The following is a 20,231-nucleotide window of genomic DNA, read 5'->3' on the forward strand; positions in this document are numbered from 1 at the left end:
GAACTGTGTTTGTTTTAGCTTTGTTAGTGGCAGGTAGCAATGGATAATTGCTTTCCTGGCTTATAAAATTTTACTCTGACAGATTGTAAACTCTTTAACTAAATAGCCTAGAGAGTTTGTTACCTTTCCCTCCACCATCTCTTGTCAAGCATATGAACATGCTGATTCAGGTCACTGTCAAGTTGATCTCCTATGTGCTGCAGCTGGTTAGCAATAGTAACTGGGTCAAAAGTACTTGTAGCACCTGCTGCAACTTAAAAGAAAACAAACATACACTCATACCTACCATCTTACTGCCAGTTCCAGCAGTATTGTCTGCACCCAGCATAACCCAGATGACATTAAATGAGGGGTCCCAACCTTGTTGAGCCTTGGATGTTGAGGAATGTTGAGAAATGTTTGAATGTTGGAACTCTTGGAATGTTGAGAAAGATAGTGGGCATAACCACAAAATGACTGCTGTGGAGCCTGGGGCCAATCACAAAATGTCAGGATGTTCCATGCTACAATACAGGCATTTGCTTCCAAATGGGCATTCCTTTTAGAATGCAAGGTAGCACCTTCCAGGTTCTTCTGAATCCCATCAAAGGTGGTAGAAGGAACCAAACTGCTTGGAGGAATACTTGTTGTTTGGTATCAGCATCCAAGGAAATGAGGGCTTGTTCCCTCTGTAGCCACAGAGAGAGGTTGCCAAACTTAGAAGACATAAGAAAAGTCAACTAGAAATGACTGTCTATTCAAAGAGAATCCAATCCATTCAGAGTAAATGAAGTAACTCGCAATGGTACAGAGAAATGGCTACAAAGAGTAGCTATGGTAAAAAAAAAAGGGGGGGGGGAACGACAGGAAGGCATTGCCCTTAGTCAACTAGCTACAAGTCCAGTGACTTACGTCCATCCCTACAACTCTTCTAAATTTGAAAATACCACAATTCTCTAGTATTTAGGAAATTGCTGTTCAATCTGCAGTCATGTATCTTCATTAACTGGATCTTAATTTGATTCTGGGCCAAGGGGACAGGCTGACAGAAATATTTTTGTCTCTTCTGACAACTTCAGTCTCAATTGCTACATCAGACTTAATATCAAACCTCCATGGTAGAACAGCAACCCCTCATTAGTAGAGGCAGTTCCAATAAGAGAACTAGCACTAAACTAATAGTATCTATTATGGATACAAGCATTGATTTGTCAACTAAAATTTCAGTCATTAATCAGTAAAGGCACCATTGCTTGTTTTTTCCCAAGCTGCTTTGCTTTCTGATGTTAATAGGACCATTTTATCAAAATAATTCTCAAAACCCACTTCTAAAAGCCATCAAATATTTGTGCATAAGGACCATCAACTGCCCTAGAACATACTTGCAATTCCATTGAGTTAGCAATCTGTATGGGCCTTTAGTAATTGTTTCTTGCCTTGAAATAACATCTTTTATTTGGGAAAGACACGCTTTAACAGACAACTATTGCAGTGCAGCCAGGCTTCAGTTGGAAAGATCTAGCTTTAATGCTGTCACGATATAATATAATATAATGCCAACAATATGCAAGCCACTAGAGAGAGAAGTGAAATTATTCCCATTATCTTTGTCAGTCAAGCCACATCTGAAAATGCTTGTTCTTTACCATAAAGTCAGTCTCAGTGGTGCATAGTAGACTCAATCTCCCCAAGGATTCTGGTATTGGACACTGACTTAGAAAAAAATGGCAGCCCCCCCCCCCCTTAAATTAGAACTTACACTATTAAAAAGTAATCATAGTACCTTAGACATACTTCTAAGACTGCTGATTTCTCATAAACCGCACTGTCCTTTCAATTCTTGGTTGCTTCCAGAACAGCAAGATGAAGGTGGCTTTCTTATTTATTGGTCTGGCTGCTAATACAATTCAGAAGCGATGGGGTGCCCACATGGCAGGTTTCCCTGCAGTTTCCTTTCCTAGTCTCTAAGCAGCAGTTAGTCCCCCTTCCTCCAGGCCGCTGAAGGATTGTTTATTAAAAAAAAAAACAGCAGTAGAATTTCAGTATACTGTTATAGCAATATGTGCACCACTATTATGTGTGAACTCCTAGTTTTCATTGTTTAAAAAAGTCTCTTGCCTCTTCTATTGCAGAGAGATGTCTCTCACCTTAGATCACTCACCAGAAGGGCATAGATTTTTTTTAAAAAATGCCTCCCAGAGACTTGGAGAGTAAATGCCACTGTGGGGATAGGGTTGGGGAAAACAGCTGCCATGTGGGCAGGAAAACCCCAATTTTCCCAGCCTCACAGGAGCTTTACAGTAATTCTTCCTGAAACTGTGGCGCTAACCAGGTTAGAGAAAAAAGGAGAAAATTCCAGGACCAACACAAATGAATCATGATGCTATAGGGAAGTAGGAAAAAACCCAGTTCCCAAAAGCACTGAACATAGGTCAGATAACTAATGTGCAAATGGCAGAAAATTCTCAAAAGAAGCAGCACTCATTATTGGAAGAGTTTCTAATCTCTCAGGAACAGGACTGGATTAAGCTAGTATGGGCCTGTTGCATATGTTATAAATACACACTAAATATTAAAAAATGCACATAAATATCCAAACATAAATTATTTACTTATGTAGTAAAATAATCCATTTTTTCATTTGCTATCCAGCCAAATAATGTGATAAATATTTGACACTTCAGTAATACTATTACTTAGAAGAAGAGAAGAAGAAGAGTTTGGATTGATATCCCCCTTTCTCTCCTGCAGGAGACTCAAAGGGGCTTACAATCTCCTTGCCCTTCCCCCCTCACAACACACACCCTGTGAGGTAGGTGGGGCTGAGAGAGCTCCGAGAAGCTGTGACTAGCCCAAGGTCACCCAGCTGGCATGTGTGGGAGTGTACAGGCTAATCTGAATTCCCCAGATAAGCCTCCACAGCTCAGGCGGCAGAGCGGGGAATCAAACCCGGTTCCTCCAGATTAGATACACGAGCTCTTAACCTCCTACGCCACATAGATATCAATTTCAAATGTCAAAAGTAAGAAAATGACACCAACGGAGTTGTGCCACATGAAACTGTTAATTCATCCACATCTTCTCATCACTAACCACATCCATACCACCTCCTCACAATTCACACCATTTTTGCATTACACTCACCAGTCTAATTCAGTAAAATTAAATTTGAAATAAATTTATTCATATCGCATTATTAATTACATGATGTCCGTAATGATTACATTCTCTATACAATCACACTTACAAGTCATGAAGTGACAGTAATTGATATGTGATCATGCCCAGCCATGGAAGCGCACACCTCTTGTCGCAGGCTTGCCGTGGCAGCTCAGGCACACCCTCCAGTGCACCTAACTGCGTACACAGCAGTGGCCTAGGAATGCGGGGGATAGCACAAAGGACACTACACCTGAGCACCTGACACAGCAAGGAGGCAACACACACTTGCAAATACACAGAACCCACAACACGTGCCATGCAGCTCCCCCAACATGAAAACAATAACGCTGCCAAATCATGAAAATACAGTGAAGGTGATTTCACCAGACAGCTTGTAAAAGTATAGTACAGGGCCCTTGAAAAAGCATATGCTGCTTTTGCTGCTAGGTTAACCCAGCACTGCTCAGAAAGGATTGCTATTACAAAGGGCCCTTTTAATAGCAATAGCCAGGAAATCTACGTTTATACATCTATTTGTGAATGCAATTAATTGCTGTCCCAAGCTTATACTTTTCTTCAACACCTGGACTCTTTGATCACTCCAGGTATAGTTTATTTTAGTTAATCCAGTTTTTATACCCTTTCCAAGCACCCCAATTTCCTTCCAGTAGACTTGACTTTTCCTATCTACAATACGTTCCTATCTACAATACATCAAAAACTGTACAAGGTCATTATCATATCAAAGATTGGAAAGAATCAAGATGTCAGTCCCACAACTGTCCCCAATACTGTCCCCAATATTGAGATGAAAGCCTGTAGCACTTCAGGTTTGTCTTCACTCAGCTTCACTGACATTTGCATCTCTGCATTCCCTGTCTCAAACAGCAGCTCAGTCAGGAACAGGCAACCTGTATCATCCTGGGCATGAAAGTAGGCTTTCCAGACCTGGGAGTTAGCCTTACTCATAGCGATAGTCTGGATATGGACAACCTGCAGTGCAGCCTGTATGGTTTCAGGTTGCACATTTTCTTGCCAGGGAACAGCTTGCTGGCAACCCACAGGCAAGTTCAGCCACGTTCTCTCAAACTGTTCTGCAGTCAAACATGTGCTGGGGATTAGAATAAGGCCACTTGAGCTGGCAGCAACATAAGGAACTTCCTCTTTCTTTCCTGTAATCAGTGGCTCTGAAAAGAGGAAACAGAAATCATATCAAGAAATACAAATCACTATCAGTTTAGCACAGAGGAGCACTGGGATGAAAACAGGATTCATATGTTTAAAGCAGCATTTTAATGCACAATTCTGATTTTCATTAAGGAAAGCTATATACACCACCCAGAGCCCTTCGGGGATGGGGCGGTATATCAAACAAACAAACAAACAAACAAACAAACAAACAAACAAACAAACAAACAACAAACATAATAATAGACAGCTGCAAAAGGCCACCCTACTCGGCTCTGCACGCATTATTCGTCGATACATCACACAGTCCTAGATGCTTGGGAAGTGTCCGACGTGTGATGTAATACAAAATCCAGCATATTTATTTATTTATTTATTTATATTTTAGATTTATAGGCCGCCTCTTCCCCAAAGGGGAAGTTTGCTGTGTATAACTGTTTTGTATCAATATAATAATAATAATAATAATAAAAATAATAAAAATAATAATAATGATGATGATGATGATGATGATGATGATGATGATGATGATAAAAAAAGGCTGGGGGGAGGTTATATGGCCAGATGAAGTGTTACCTTCTCCCATCACTGTGGAGGCTTCACAAACAGAGTCTTTATGGTGAAACTCAACAACCTGGTTAGCAGTCATGGCTGCCCACTGCTCTTTGCCATATATGGGCACCAAAGTGTTAAAGTCAGAGGCCCACGCATTCACAGAACATTCAGCCTGATCTTCCAAAAGCCGCAGAGAGTGATCAGCTGTGGGGCTGCACAGAAACCTTTTTGTTTCTTCGGTACCAGCTTGCAAAAGACGATAGTAGAACAAAGCACGGTCCCGTACCATCATGTCTGTCTCTTCCTCTGGAAGTAAGTAAGATGCATTTGCTCACAACCATGAGCACAACAGTATTTACTTGGGTCAAATCTTAGAAATTCTATGTAAAGGAATTACTATGTAAAGGGTGTTCGTTAGCACCCATCCAAAGGGTGGGGGATGGTTCAATGGAACCGGTTTGAGCTTGTGCCAGCGCATTTGCACACCCCGCCAGAGCATTTGGCAAATGCCCCAATGGGGTGGGAAAACTAGGAGGCTGGCTATTCCAGGCTGTGTTGGCGTCCAATTGGACTCCAGTGCAGGAGGGGTGGGCTGGGATGTTCCTGGGGGTGGAGCCAAGAACAGTCATTTCCCACCCAGGCTTTCGTGCCATGGATGCCATGGCTGGCGCTCTGGACTTGTGCCATTTAGCCCTATGCTTTCAACCAGTCAGGAAGATTTTTTGCTTTTCCTGCCTCCCCGCACCACCCAAAAGCCCTGCTTCCCGGCACCTCAGGCTATGGATGGGGCTGCCCAAGACATGGCACCTCCTAGCAGAAGTGAATCATAAAAGTATTCCAGGTATTTCAGTCTGGCCTTAAAGTCTCTGGATTTGTTTAAATTGTAGCAATTCTCAGTCCTTCTGAAACTTCTGTCAGGACAAGACCCCCCAGATGAGATGTACAAACCCAGCAGGTACCTTAATAGAGATGTACCTCAATCCTTTAAATATTTAGGGATCACTTTTCAATACAATCTAAAATGGTCCCTTCATAGATCCTGCTTAATCTCATCAACCAGACATACTATGTCTGGCATAATCCAATTTTACTACGGAAAAGGAAACCAATCAGTAAAAGCCGTATTAAAATTTTTCAAACAAATTTGTTGCCTAAAATCCTCTACGGCATCCCAATTTGGATAAGCGATTTCCAACGTGATGTTGAACAAATCCAAGCATATTTTCTGAGAAGGATTTTGGGAGTCCCGAATAGTGTCACCTATCCAACTTTATGTCTTGAAGTTGGCCTCTCATATGTGGAAACAGAAGCTTGGATTGCCACCATAAAGTATTGGCTCAAAATACATTTTAGATCACTTGCAGGTGATATAAACTCAAACCTTTTTAAAGACAACTTTCAATTCTACTGGTTCAAAGTCATCGAGAACAAAATCAGAACCATAGGATTTGATTTGGACAATGTTGGGACTGATAGTGAACGGCATATTTTCAATCAGATCTGCGAAAGACTGAGAGATCTGGAACATCATCGTTTCTATCCAACAAAGGCGGCTGTATGCTCTCCTCGCTCCCTCGGAATACAACTAAGTTACAGAGCAAGAGCTAAATATCTCTCATCTCTGTTATCCATTAACCAACGTCATGCATTCATGCTAGCATGCCTCAATATTTTCCCATCAGCGGAAATCTCAGGGAGGTACCTCCAGATCCCTAAACATCAGAGACTATGCCGTTGCGGATGTGGATCTATAGAAACCATAACTCATATTCTTCTGGAATGCTGTCTTCACAGTAACCTGCACATGATTTTAATTCACCCTTTGTTGCTTCCAAGACTTGAGCACTCCAAGTTCCAGACCACTCGCTTTCTGTTAAGTGACTGCAATCCATCAATCACCTTGGCAGTGGCTAAATTCTTGGAAAGCATTTTAAATACCTGTATTTAAATGTTTTAAAAGTTTTCTCTTTTAAATGGAAACATGCTAATAATTTATATGCCATTAAAGGTTAAAATGAAATGAAATGAATAGAGATGCACCTACCAATGCAGTAATATAGCAATCGACCCAGCATATCCTGACACTCAGCTGGACGTACCAAGAAGAGCCGCACCAAAGCAGTCAGCAATTCAACCTTCACAGCTGAGAATGCCTCTGATTTCACATTCTCCACAAAATCTTCTAATACGTATGGAGCATTAGGAACTCTCTCCCCATGTACCCCCAATAGCCAGATTAGAGCTTGCTTGCCCTGAAAAATTAAAACAGAGCACAGCACACTCAGGGCTAACTTACACCTTTCATAGCACTTTTAACTGCATAACTAAGCTACCTGTATGACTAAGCAACCATGACACTGAAGGCTGAACATATATGGGTAAATTACAGCACAGAGTGTGGCAGATATGGACACTGGTGGCTTCCACACACAGCAGTGACAGGACTTCCGCATGGTAGGTTCCCCCAATTTCCCTGCCCCAATCCCCCAGAAGTAGCAACATTTCGCACCACCAAGGCTTTTTCAATTTAAAAAAATAATTAGAATATATTATATCAATATACCTTTGCAACTCAGGTGCATGTTCTCTAAATTCCCAACTTTCATTTAAAACAAAATTAAATCTCTATCCCTTTCGTGGCAAAGATATGCCTTTTCTCTTAAATCTCTGCAAGAAAAGAAACTAGAGACTTATTTTTTAAAAATCTGAAAGCTGAGAATTCAGAGAACCTGATATACGTATTGTTACAATGGTATATTAATATAGTATTCTAGCATTCATTTTTATATATATATATAAAAAAATAAGCCCCCAAGGAGCAGGGGAGGAAATTACTGTCATATGCATAGTCAGGGAAAATGGCTGCCACGTGGTCTGGAAAATCTGAATTTTCCCATCCACACAGCAGCCATCCAGGCATTACCATAATCTTTCCCAAAACTTTAGAGCATAGTATGTTTGAGAAAGATCAGAGAAAAGGCTGAAGAAACCCTTGGAAGTACACAAATGGATCACAGTGCTATGAAGAGGCAAGGAAAAAACCTACTTCCCAAAGCATGGAACTTGGGGCAGATAACCAGCAAAAAAAAAAAAGGCACTGCCTCAAGACATGCATAGCTGACAATTCAATTCCCTCTTACTGCTCTTTGCGACAAAACTATTTAGTTCCTTTTCCACTACAAAACATGCAACGTTTCTATAGAAAGGGCTAAAGAAACCAACAGAGGAATTCTCTAGCTGGAAAAGCAGATTATTTACTGCTGGTGTAAATCTGGGGATCGAAACATTCCTGAGAAGAGGCAGAAACAACCATATTCCAGCTTTCATTTCAGCAGAGCTATGCTAATGAAGTACCTCTTATTTTTCCTGCATGCAATTTGATGGTAAAAGAACAAATTTGCTGGAATACTCACTGCTGCCAAACAGAGCCCTAATAGGCTACTTAGAAGTGAACTCAAACATCCTGAAGGGCAGCTTGATAAATTTACAGAATTGATTCATAGATCATTCTGATTTTATGGGACCATAAAAAGAGGGTTTTTTCATACGGAACTTTATATTTCCATTTATACCTTTGCGGTCTGATGAACCCGTTAATTGAGCCATGCCATCAACCTCAGCCCCCCCCCCCCCCCATTACCGTACCACCCCTCCAAATCTAACACTCCCTTACCTCACTGTCCTGGACAGCCTCTTCACAATCACACAGAGCCTGAGACACACTCTCTATACACTGCGGACACAACCACACCAGGTCCCGGAACACCTGCACCACTGCTGCAATGAAACATAGCACTCAGTGTGACACAGGTTCCAAACAACTATCTGAGAGGCTTCACAGATGCTGAGCAAGCTAGGAAGAGACACCCCTCATTCATATAGTTTGGGATAGTTGCTTGAAGCAAAGAAGTGCGTATTTCTCAATTCAATAGCTGCAGGAATTGCTTATAATTTATATGCATACAACTGGAGGAAGAAATCTAATTTATTCAGCATCTGTAAGTACATGACCTTTTGAAGATGAAGAATGACAACATAAAAATGGTTAACTAAAGAATGACAGAAACTGCAATAGTCTTGGCACAGGTTGCCTTTAAGAGATAATTAAAGGTGAACGCTTGGTTTTAAATAAAAAGAGTTAGGAAAGTTACCTGAAGTTATATGCTCCTGTTTCAGCTCCAGGAGTTCTGTTAATATCCTGACACACTGCTCTGTGTATGTCCTAGCAATGTTGCCTGGTAAAAAAACAACAACACATAAAATGACTCAAACTATAGTTGACACACAAAATGTATACTTAAGTGCCAGCACCATCACATTCTCCCAATATGCTGCCGAGTAACATCAGGGCCCTGTGGAGTCTCACCCAAATTCGCAGGGCCTGTAAAACAGAGCTGTTTCACCAGGCCTTTCCAAGCCAGCCAGATGTTTCCCGATTATGCTATCTCCCGACCCTCCCGTGAAAGAAACAATATGTCTCGCCATTTGGGGATTTTAGTTGGATTGTTTTAAATGGTTTTATGATTTGTTTTTGTTTAATTGTTATTTTTAGATTTTTTGTTAATTTTATGTATGATTTTAGGCTTTATGCCATTGTAAGACACCCTGCGCCTTTTGGGGGTAGGGTGGGGTATAAATATAATAAATAAACTTCAAGTGACTACTCTGAGAAAAGGGAAACGGTTCACAAAAATGTGGGGACAGAACAGACTAGTCTGATTATAAACTGGAAAGCAAGACCATGAAATGAAGAGAGAGAGAACTTTTCATCTCAATGATATATGAACAGTGAAACTTAACACCAAATAAGATACCTTATCGGCAACACAAATGCTGATACTAGCAACTGGTCAAATTCCAACAAGGTGTGTCTTGACTTGAATGTTATGGCTTTAATCGGTGGGTATCTAAAGACCCTGAAATACTTGACTTTGATCAGACCTTTAAAAAGTGAATTTTTGCCTGAACTATGACCAAGATCATCTTTACAATTTATTTAGAAGATTTCTACACTGCCTCTTCAGAGTCCTGCTTGCGTAGTCAATTCTAAGCATGTGCAGGAACATCTAATACTATAGCAACCATGCCAAACCACTTTTATTAATTTTAATCAGTGCTGATCAAAAATGTCTGCTGGTGGTTTCAATTGAAGTCTTAAGAAATTACAATAGATTAATAAACCATTGTGGACATCATGATTCTGAGGTATGATCAAACGTCATGCTTTCAGACTAAAACCAACTGGTACCGTGGAGCAGATTTGCCTACCATGCAGGCTAGGAGAGAGTCTTATTCTTTTTCTATCCCTGAGGAACAAAGAAGCAGCCTTCAGAATCCTTGGGGGAATGGGGTGACACTGGTGCAAACTGTTTGTTTGTTTTTTAACCTACATTTTCCACATGCACATACTTTTGTTTATACCAAGGTGGGTCTTTCACAGAAATAATGTCGGCTCATTTACCTATGGCAAAAATTGCTCCCTGTGCAAGCTCTGCTGACACATCAGTGCAGTAGCCTCTTAACTCCTCCAATATTTGCTGCATGTTCTCATCATTCACCAGTTTGCACAGCACATCCATCTTCTGGCATTTGATGTAATGTGGTTCTGAATATGAGCAGAAGAACTTCTTGTAATGGCTGCTGAAATGGCCAGGAAGGCTGTCTAAGATCTGACGCACATGGCACAGGGCAGTGAAACACAGTTCCCTACTCTCAGATGTGCAAGCAGCTAGGAGTGGGCCCTTAATTCTCACCAACACATCTGTCTGCACATGTGGAAAATCTCTGGCCAACACTAAGAAGAGTTTTGTAGCAGCCATTACCACACTGGGACTGCTGCTCTTGAGATACCCATCCAGTAAATTCAAGATGTCAAAGAGCTCTTCTTCACAGCGGGGCTTGTAGCGCAACAGAAAAGTCAACACCTCACTCTGGCCCCACTGATCTAGGTCAGGCATCCTGCCAAAAAGAGGAAACCAAAATCAATACAGTGGCTATAAACACCACATGCTTTACTTAAAATAAACTTGCAAGGCCTCAATACAGTTGCAAGCCAATTACTTCTTCAGGCCCACGCACATACAACAAGAAGAGCTGAATAGCTGTAACACAGAAGTTGAAAGACCTGCAATGTAATGCAAATGAAAAGTTACACCATTCTAAACCAACTGGATTTAGAGGGGTGTAACTGTTTAGGACTGTACTACTGGCAAATCAATCAATGTCTGAAAAAAAAAGCTAATTCTTCATGGCATTGGTATCACCCCTGAAGCCAAAGCAGGCAAGATGTTTTAACAGTCCTGAAATCTTCAGGTTTGTTTCTGAACTAGACACATAAAAAACAAGGTCTTCTTGAACATAGGAGTGATACGTTAAATTCTCTTGTATTTAATCTTTAATTAAAAAAGTGATCTCTGATATCTAAGAATCAAAAGAAGCATAATCAGAGTTGGGATAGGCTACATTCTGCTAGGCTACTTTAAGAAGAAGAAGAGTTTGGATTTATATCCCCCCTTTCTCTCCTGTAGGAGACTCAAAGGGGCTTACAATCTCCTTGCCCTTCCCCCCTCACAACAAACACCCTATGAGGTAGGTGGGGCTGAGAGAGCACCAAAAAGCTGTGACTAGCCCAAGGTCACTCAGCTGGCATGTGTGGGAATGCACAGGCAATTCTGAATTCCCCAGATAAGCCTCCACAGCTCAGGCGGCAGAGCGGGGAATCAAACCTGGTTCCTTCAGATTATAATGCACCTGCTCTGAACTACTACTGCTCTAATTTTTAATTGTCACAGGATACCTTAAAGTATCTTGAAAAATACCTGCAATAATAATAAGTGTACCAAACGCTGCCTCATTATTGCAGAAAGATAAGTTGGATTTGATGAATGCCTCAGAAGGGGTAAAACTGTAACAGAAAAATGAAAATGCTTATCTACTTGCCTTCACTGATGCAAGAAATGAAATGGTAGAAGCTGAAAATCTCTGCTTAAATCACTCAGTAGATTTGCATTATATATTTAAAAGCAGGAAACTCTGCAGACACTTAAAGGAAAGTATCCATTCTAAACGAATAATCACTGGCTGCTTCCCTCTGAACCAACCAAGCAACAATAAGCAAAACTGCTTCAAAGATGCCCCACAATTACATTAGAATCAAATGGCTAATGAAAGCAACCTAGCAAGTTTAAAAGCATGCATTTTTTCATCTGATCTCCACATTTTTATTAGGTCCAAACCAATTTGGACTGGAACTTGTTCGGCATTATCTATGGCACTTGAGTCCACAAGCTGTATTTATTATAAATACTTAATTTATATCCAGCCTTTTTCCCGCACTGAAGGACCAAAGTAATATATGTTGTTCTCTTCTCCATTTTATCATCACAACAACCTTGTAAGGCAGGTTAGCTTGGCAGTGTGTGGCTGTTCTAAGGTAACTAGGAAACTTTCATGGTATCTGCTTTAGTCACCTTAAATTAGGGATGGCCAACCTATGGTGCTCCAGATGGTCATGGACTACAATTGGCCATGCTGGCAGGGGCTGATGGAAATTATAGTCCATGAACATCTGAAGCACCATAGGTTGGCCGCCCCTGCCTTAAATATATAGTTGCTGTCTTTTGATCACCAAAGTGGCTTATAACAAATGATTTGTTTTTTCTCTAACATTAGCCCAATGCTACTAAAACTTCCCAAAATGGGAGGGCTCCAAATAGAATGAGTGCTGATTCATTCTCAATCAATGAGGACATCAGTATCAAGAATTTAATATCAAGAGTTTAACTTGATGAACTGTTGGTTTCTGAAAACCCACAAAACTAATACCAAGGATTCTAATTCACGCAAGTGCCTTAGGGAGAACATACCTGTTAAGAAGATGGTGTGCTATGGGTTTATTAATGACAACTCCTCCCTCACATGCCAAGATCTCCTCAAGGGATCTCAGACAATTCACTACCACAATAGGATCTTGATCACGAAGCAAACTGTACAGCTCATTAACAAGCGCACCATCTGTTAAAAAAAAAAAGGGGGAATTAATGGCTGTCTGAAAATCTGCCTAGAAAGGTACTCCTGCAAGTTGCAGTCACATTACAGTTGTATGTGAGACAGTGTGAACGTTAAAAAAAAATCAACTCTGTTCAATCTTCACAATAACATGTGGGCTGACTGCAAAGTGTAATTGTGAAATGACTGGGAAGAAGGGTAGAGGAGATTTTTCACTTGGTAGACCAGATCCTGGAAAGCCCCATTAGTAAAAATGCCCCTTCTGAAGGAACCTCAACAAAACAGCCAGTTCTGAAAAACTATACCACAGCATCCAAATGAAATGCAATTAACTTCCTTATCTATACTTATTGTAACAGCAGGAACCATGTGTTTGGAAAATTACTAGACTTGTTCAGAAATAAATGCTTATTTACCCACTTCACCGTCCCCTTGGAGCTTCTGCATCTTTGCACATCCAAGAACAGCCACTCTCCTTACATAGGAGGCTTTGTCTCGCAGACCATTCCGGATTGGTTGTTGGAGATGCTCTTGTATGCCAGGCATCCTAAAAATGTTGTAGGCTGTCAGGTCTGGAGTCCTTCTCAATTCCCCTTCATATATTCTGTGCATCCCTAAGCCTGCCACTTAGCACATTACTATGCAGAGACCAGTGTAAAACATGCATTTGCTTTATATTGATTCTGAGTTGAGTTTGGACCCACCCAGCATGAAAGCTCAGCTTCCACTCTTGTATCATTCTTAACTGCTGATACTTAAACCAGTTCTATGAAGTGCCACTCCAGTGCAATAGCTCACAGATCAGGTCATCAGGTGTTAACCAATAAAATCTGTATGGGGCTAATTACAAAATACCTTTGTTCACAAGCATCCATAATAAGCAAAACCACTTTACTTCCAAATCAAATCATTGTCTTACCTGAGACTGCACATGCTACGTAGGGCCAGGCCTCTAACCATGGGGTTGGGGTCTGAACAGTCTTTGCACAGAGTGTTGATAGCTAAAAGAGCTAGATCGGGCTTCAACGGAGCATATGTACACATGTACAAGTATACTAGCTTCTTCTGAACTATATCAATTGTAGCGCTAGCTTTAACCATTTCCATAAAGACGCTGGATACATCCACGCCTTGGGTCATATGCCTGCAAACAAGATGTAACATTTTAAAAGACCCACTTCAACTTAAATTTACTTTAAAATTATTAAAAAGACTAAGGAATCACAGCTTTCGTTAGGATAAACATTGCATTATTGCTGTTCACATTAGATGGGGGTGACAATTGACTATCTACCCACAATATCCTGGAAGACAACATTCACCTGAATTTCATCGTCAGAGCAACAAGTCTAATTTCACCTCAGTGCAATTATAACCCATGCTCTAGTATCTAAATTAATCTAAGGTCCACTATAAGGAATAAGTTACACATCTTGCCCGTTCCCATACCCTTTTATTCAAAACAAAGCACATATGCCAATATAATCTATACATATCTCAGAGCTCAGCTATTATTGGAAGAGGACTTGAGAGAGATTTGTGCAGAGTTTTCTCTCTTCAAATGTGGAATACAACTGTTTCAGCGTGAATAAGGGAACCAAAACAGGGAACCAAAGACCATGAGAAGACCAACAGGAAGCTACACACTGTACTGTTTCTATTATTTGAATTAAGGATGCTCAAGATGACACAGGAAATCACACACAGCACTTCCTGCATTTTACATTTTTTAGAAGCTGACACAAAATGGCAGGCACAGTTATAAGAAAAAGGCAAATACTGCAAATAGTGTTTGGATGAACTAAAATGCTTTTTTAATCAAAGTGACAAGCTTAATATTGCACAAAATAAAGGTTTTGACATAAGCTTAAAATGGCTTTTAAAATGCTGCTGGAGAATCAGGATTTTTGGGGGGGGGGGGGGGCACAGAATTGGCCAGGCGCTAGGACCGAAGCGGAGCATTCAGCTGCACAGAAGGTCCAGGAAGTGGCTACAGATTAATTCATTATTGAGGTTTTTGCTTTCTGTGAGACAAGGTATAGAACTTGAGGGCACCCGATGAACTTGACAGATAACAGTGTCAGGATAGGCAACAGGAAGTTATTTGTATTGTTGAAGGCTTTCATGGCCAGAATCACTGGGGTGTTGTGTAGTTTCTGAGCTGTATGGTCCTGTTCTAGCAGCATTTTCTCCTGACGTTATTTGAAAACACAGAAATTCTGGACCACTCTGACATCCGCTATGTCAGACTACACAGAGAAGCCATTGAAATCCACAAGTACATGGACAATTTCAACAGAAAGGAAGAAACCACGAAAATGAAAAAAAAAATTGGCTACCAGTACTGAAAAACACTAGAATCAAGTCAGTGACTAATGAACACCTCCCAGACAAAGGATGTCTCCAGGCAGTAAGCAGTCAAAGGGCTAGTGAATACCACCCAGAAGACCACCCACCACTCTAGGCAGTAAGCAATCAAAGGGATCAAAAGAACAGGCTACTACAATGCAGATGCCCTCACTAATTGATTATGCTATATTCATGGTTACTCACATGCTAAATGGGTGGATCCCACTCAACACATGCAAATCAAGCTTGCTAACTGCATCCTTTCCACATCCTCCCACCTTGGACATTCCACAGGTATATATAGTCCACTTGCTTTACTACCATCAGATGCCAGCCACAGATGCAGGCGAAATGTCAGGAGAAAATGCTGCTAGAACTGGCCATACAGCCCGGAAACCACACAACACCCCAGGAAATTCTTTACTAAAGAAGTTGTTAAAATGTGAATTCACTCTAAAGTAGGGAGGGCTGATGGTAGTAAAGGCACTGATGGCTTTAAAAGAGACTAGATAAATTTATGGGGACTAACATGGTGACTGAAGAGAACATCCACAACCAGAGAGTTACCTTCTGAATGCCAGTGCTAGGAGGAAACACTTGGAGAAGGCCTTGGTTTCTGTGCCTAAATGTTGGCTTTCCAGAGGAACCATTTGACCACTATGTGAGACTGGATGCTGCCCTATATGGACCATTAGTCCGATCCACCAAAACTACTCTTAACACAGTTACAAAAAAGTTGAGATAATTCACAACATTAATGCAGATCAGATTAATGTTTCAATCTTCTGTTAAATAGCCATTACAGACTGGTAGTTATGTTAGCCTGTAGAGGCAAAATAAAGCAGGAGCCCAGCACTATCCTAAAACTAATGATTTGGCTGTGCTCCTTTAACTTTTGTGTGATCGTGACTCAGAATTTTTAATCGTTTGAGGTTTTGCTAATGTCTGTCTTTTTAAATTCATTTGTGTTTTTAATCTGAGCATTGTTTTAACAAAACTGTGATGTTTTGTGTCCTTGCAAATCGGTGCTACATTGTTAGCTCCCTAGAGTCTGAGGAGATGTGGTAGAATATAAATGCTGTAAGCAAATAAAATTTATTCCAGCAAAAGTCAGATCTCACTTCATCAAGTAACCAGTTCCCTACTTCAAATGATCCCTCCCCACTTCTCCTGGTTATGGCAGTTCTGTGAGTGGGTATTCGATACTTTCTCCAAGAAGCTCCACCATCTTACTCTCGCAACAGCCTGATAACACTGGCCAGAAGCCTCCATGGTTAACTAAGGATCTGAATCAAAGTATTAACTAATGATTTGAAACCAAGTATCTCTAACTACAAAACACTGCGTCTGCATGAGAAAATTAGCACATACATCACTCACTAATCAAGAACTTTAGAATTTCATATGCCCAATTACAACCCTCCGATAATAATGACACTGTAGTCCAGGTCATGCACCTGATCACTCGCTGGATAACATTCCTGTAGCGAAGAGGGTCAGCTTGGATGTGAGGGTTAGACAAAGCTTTCTTCAGTTCCTTCACTGTATCCTCTGAGCCTAGGTATGGCATCCTGCAGACACTGGACTGGATCTATACACTGTAAGTAGCAACCATGGAAGAATACATTAGTACTAACAGGAGGTGAAAGGGATTATACATACACTCCCTTTCCGGAACTGAATTTATTCAGAACAGAGGTTAAAAGACAAGGGACCACAAAAACTGCAGAAAGAAATATGTAGCCGAGTACCACTCTCCATCAACCAAAAAACTGCAAGTTCATTATAGATCAGTGGTTCTCAACCTTCCTAATGCCGCGACCTTTTAATACAGTTCCTCATGTTGTGGTGACCCCCAACCCTAATGTCATTTATCCATTTTACAGATGGAGAACACTGATGCAGAGAGTCTTAGGCGACCCCTGTGAAAAGGTCGTTCGACCTCCAAAGGGGTCCCGACCCCCAGGTTGAGAACCACTGCTTTAGGCTTAAGTGAGTCTATTCCACACACACTCCCTTATCACACTCAACAGGAGTGCCTTGGGGAGTTCAATGCAAACACTTACTCTTTATCCAGCCTTCGGGAAAGGGTATATGTCTTTTTAATATACAAAATCATTTTTGTTTATGTACCTGGGGAGTTCCAGGGGTTTGAAAGAATCAGTGCTAACCTCCCAACCCGACTGATAAACACACAGTTATGAAGCTCAACCTTAGAGAGAAGAGGTTGCTGGAATGCAAACCGGAGAGAACATTTTGCAGACTTCCCCCTCACACACACCACCATCCCCACAACCCTCCCTTCCAGATTTTATAAATTCCCAGAGGAACTGAGCAGCCTCCACCACCCAATCAGTTGATTTCAATATATTTATGCTAATGAAGGTTATGATTATGTTGTTCTCAGTATTTATATCTCATGGAGTACACTCAGTCCTGGATACACCACTTTATAAGGAGCCTTTTCTTGTTCGCTAATTTACCAAGTCCCATTTTCCAGCATGTCTTAGGTGTGGAAGCACGTATGTATTTTTCATAGCCACCCATTTCACTACTGAACATCATCAAACATAATAAACTTGTACTCCACTCCCCAAGCCTAAAACGAATACAGCAGCTTCCCCCATAGCAAGTAGGTCTCGCTGTATCCTGTCCAATCTCTGCCATGCAGCGCCGCAATGCCAGGAAAGGCAGGAGCGAGCAGGGTGAAAAAGCCCTAGATTCAGACTCCTTTAGAGGCTTAAGGACAAGCTATAGACACCCCATAATATGCAATCTTATCTAGAAGTCCCTAATAGACTCCGGAAAAGTGCGGAAAAGCTGTTGCCACACACACAACCAAGCAGGAAAGGAGCAGAGGAGCGTTAGCAAGACCTTGCTTATCTTTCATGCGGACCTAAGTGCGAACTTCACTCGTTCCACCAACCGGAAGTCTTAGTCTTCCACTTCCCGTGCCCTTGGTCTAATCCTCCGTGTGTGGGGCACGAGTGGTAGAACTGCATCGGGGTGTGCGTAAAAATTCACACACTGTCATCAGAGCTAGAAAATGCGTTGCTCTGAAATAGTGCCGTTCTTTAATAATCACCCCCTCAATGGCATCCTATTTTCCCCTTCTTAAGGGCCTCACAGAATGCAATTCAAAAGTGGATTGCAAAAGCATGACGTCTTTTCACCTTCTCAAAAGGAGACGAGCCATGCGATTAAAAACATAAATGGAATGAAAGAAGCAGCGCTCTTGTTATGTAAAGCCACAGCCCGCTTCGTCAGACAGACGTGTATCCCGCGCATCCTGTTATGCGCTTTTAAAAACGGAAAAAGATAAAAGGCGGCGAACTCTAGAGATCTCTGTAAAATAATGCTTCTTCATTTATTCTCTGAGTTAGTCGCAACTGATACTTTCCACCTGTGTTAAAATAATTACATTGATTAACTTTTTGTCTGCTTTTGATTCAAGGTGCTGGTTAGGACATAACAAAGCTCTTCAGTGCCCAGAGCTCATATATCTTCAGGATCGCTTCCACTAACAATCGCACAGTAAGCAATATTATTGAATACAAAAGACTGTTTTGAACTTTGTCAGCCTGGTGTTCCTTGAAAAAATACAGACGGGGCAGCAAACATATTCTTGGCAAACACAGAAAGCCAGTACTGAAACCCTGGCCGTTTCCGCACGGCGGCGGAAACGGCGAGGTCGGCGCATTGCGCGCCGACCTGAAGACGCTGGGACCGTCCGCATGGACGGTCCTTGGCACCTTCAGGCAGCCAGCGCCGACTATTATCTGACTTGGGCCTCCGGCGTGTCGCCAGGCCTGAGGACACTGGCCCTGCGCGCCTGAAGCGAGTACCAGACCAAATATCCCAGGCCTCGGCATTACTAGAAACCTGAGAGTGCCGGGTGGGGAGGCGGCATAAACCGCTGCCCGTTCGCTCGGCAGCGGCTTCATCGCCAGCATTTCAGCTGGGGAAGCGCTCTGGAAACGCCGCCTTCGTATAAACCGGGCGGCGCGAGGGGCAGCGGCACGATTGCAGGCGCTGCGCTGCCCCGATGCTGTGAGAATGGCGGCCCTGGAGACGGTGTTTACCGTCAGGCCATGGTGCTGGTGTCAGAAACGGCCCCTGGCCGTTTCCGCCGCGGCGGCGGAAACGGCAAGGTCGGCGCATTGCGCGCGCCAGCCTGAACAACTGGGACCATTTTGCGTGGACTGATTGGCGGCTGCTGGGCAGCCGGCAGCAGGAGCTGTCAGCGCCCAATACGACAACTGTCCCCGGGCCTCCGGCGTGTCGCCGGGCCTGGGACATATTTCCGCTGAAACGGGCGCGCAGGGCGAAACATCCCCGAGCCTCGGCGACGCTGATGAAAAGAGTGAGATTGCCGGGTGGGGGAGGCGGCATGAAGCCGCTGCCGTTCGCTCGGCAGCGGCTTCGTACCAACGTTTCAAAGAGCGCTGGGAAGCGCTCTGGAAACACCGCCTTCATGCCGGCCGGGCGGCGCGAGGGCGGCGCGGCTGCGTTGCAGCTGCGCCCCCCGTGCGAATGGCGGCCTGGAGACGGTGTTTTTACCGTCTCCAGGCCGCCATGAATTGCCCGTGCAGAAACGGCCCCAGTTTTTAATCCCTTCGTCTTCCTTCTCTCCCATACATGCAAACCAGAAACTCAGTACTAACAAATAGTTGGGGGGAGAGACAATGAATGACATCTAGAGCACGGCCATACAGCCCGGAAACCACACAGCACCCCAGTGATTCCGGCCGTGAAAGCCTTCGACAATACAATGAATGACATCATTACTTGAAACCATCAGCTATCTTCAGTACTGTAACCATCCCTTATTCTGCGCATCAAGGACCCTTAACGAAACCGGAACTGAATTGCATGGAACCCTTCCACTTAGCCCTAGGAAATCGCTCCGCTTTCCCCCGAAAGTCTCAAAAGAACATGCGCAGTGGATGTCACAAGTGGACTTCCGCCAGGCCGTTTCAAAGGGCGCAAGC

General features: G+C 42.5%; 1 protein-coding gene across 8 annotated transcripts; it reads right to left on the reverse strand.

Moving 5' to 3' along the window:
• Nucleotides 1–3,141: 3,141 nt before the first annotated feature.
• AP4B1 (adaptor related protein complex 4 subunit beta 1) lies at nucleotides 3,142–20,143 on the reverse strand. 8 transcript variants are annotated; one of them, XM_048498550.1, is made up of 11 exons: nucleotides 20,029–20,143; nucleotides 16,698–16,838; nucleotides 13,811–14,035; nucleotides 13,308–13,438; nucleotides 12,750–12,897; nucleotides 10,346–10,842; nucleotides 9,036–9,119; nucleotides 8,558–8,658; nucleotides 6,929–7,136; nucleotides 4,906–5,190; nucleotides 3,142–4,328 (listed from the first exon to the last, which is right to left on the reverse strand). In XM_048498550.1, exons 2-11 carry the CDS (start codon nucleotides 16,808–16,810, stop codon nucleotides 3,901–3,903), a joined length of 2,220 nt encoding a protein of 739 aa, XP_048354507.1. In that variant the 5' UTR covers nucleotides 16,811–16,838; nucleotides 20,029–20,143; the 3' UTR covers nucleotides 3,142–3,900. The 8 variants fall into 8 exon arrangements, with proteins under 8 accessions (XP_048354507.1, XP_048354502.1, XP_048354504.1 ...); XM_048498545.1 differs by having other exon boundaries at nucleotides 8,558–8,661; XM_048498547.1 differs by lacking the exon at nucleotides 20,029–20,143 and adding an exon at nucleotides 18,137–18,212 and having other exon boundaries at nucleotides 8,558–8,661.
• Between the last annotated feature and the right edge of the window lie 88 nt (nucleotides 20,144–20,231).

The sequence above is a fragment of the Sphaerodactylus townsendi genome, linkage group LG05 (genome assembly GCF_021028975.2).
Source record: "Sphaerodactylus townsendi isolate TG3544 linkage group LG05, MPM_Stown_v2.3, whole genome shotgun sequence".
Taxonomy (NCBI): Eukaryota; Metazoa; Chordata; class Lepidosauria; order Squamata; family Sphaerodactylidae; genus Sphaerodactylus; species Sphaerodactylus townsendi.

What these genes read in the sequence shown, in the direction of transcription:
- AP4B1 (XM_048498545.1), bottom strand. Translation starts at nt 16,810, where the DNA reads ATGCCATACCTAGGCTCAGAGGATACAGTGAAGGAACTGAAGAAAGCT. An exon ending in CGTAGCATGTGCAGTCTCAG is followed by an intron (nt 13,439 to 13,810) that starts GTAAGACAATGA and finishes CAACATTTTTAG; the next exon opens with GATGCCTGGCATACAAGAGC. An exon ending in GGGAGCAATTTTTGCCATAG is followed by an intron (nt 9,120 to 10,345) that starts GTAAATGAGCCG and finishes TTTTTTTACCAG; the next exon opens with GCAACATTGCTAGGACATAC.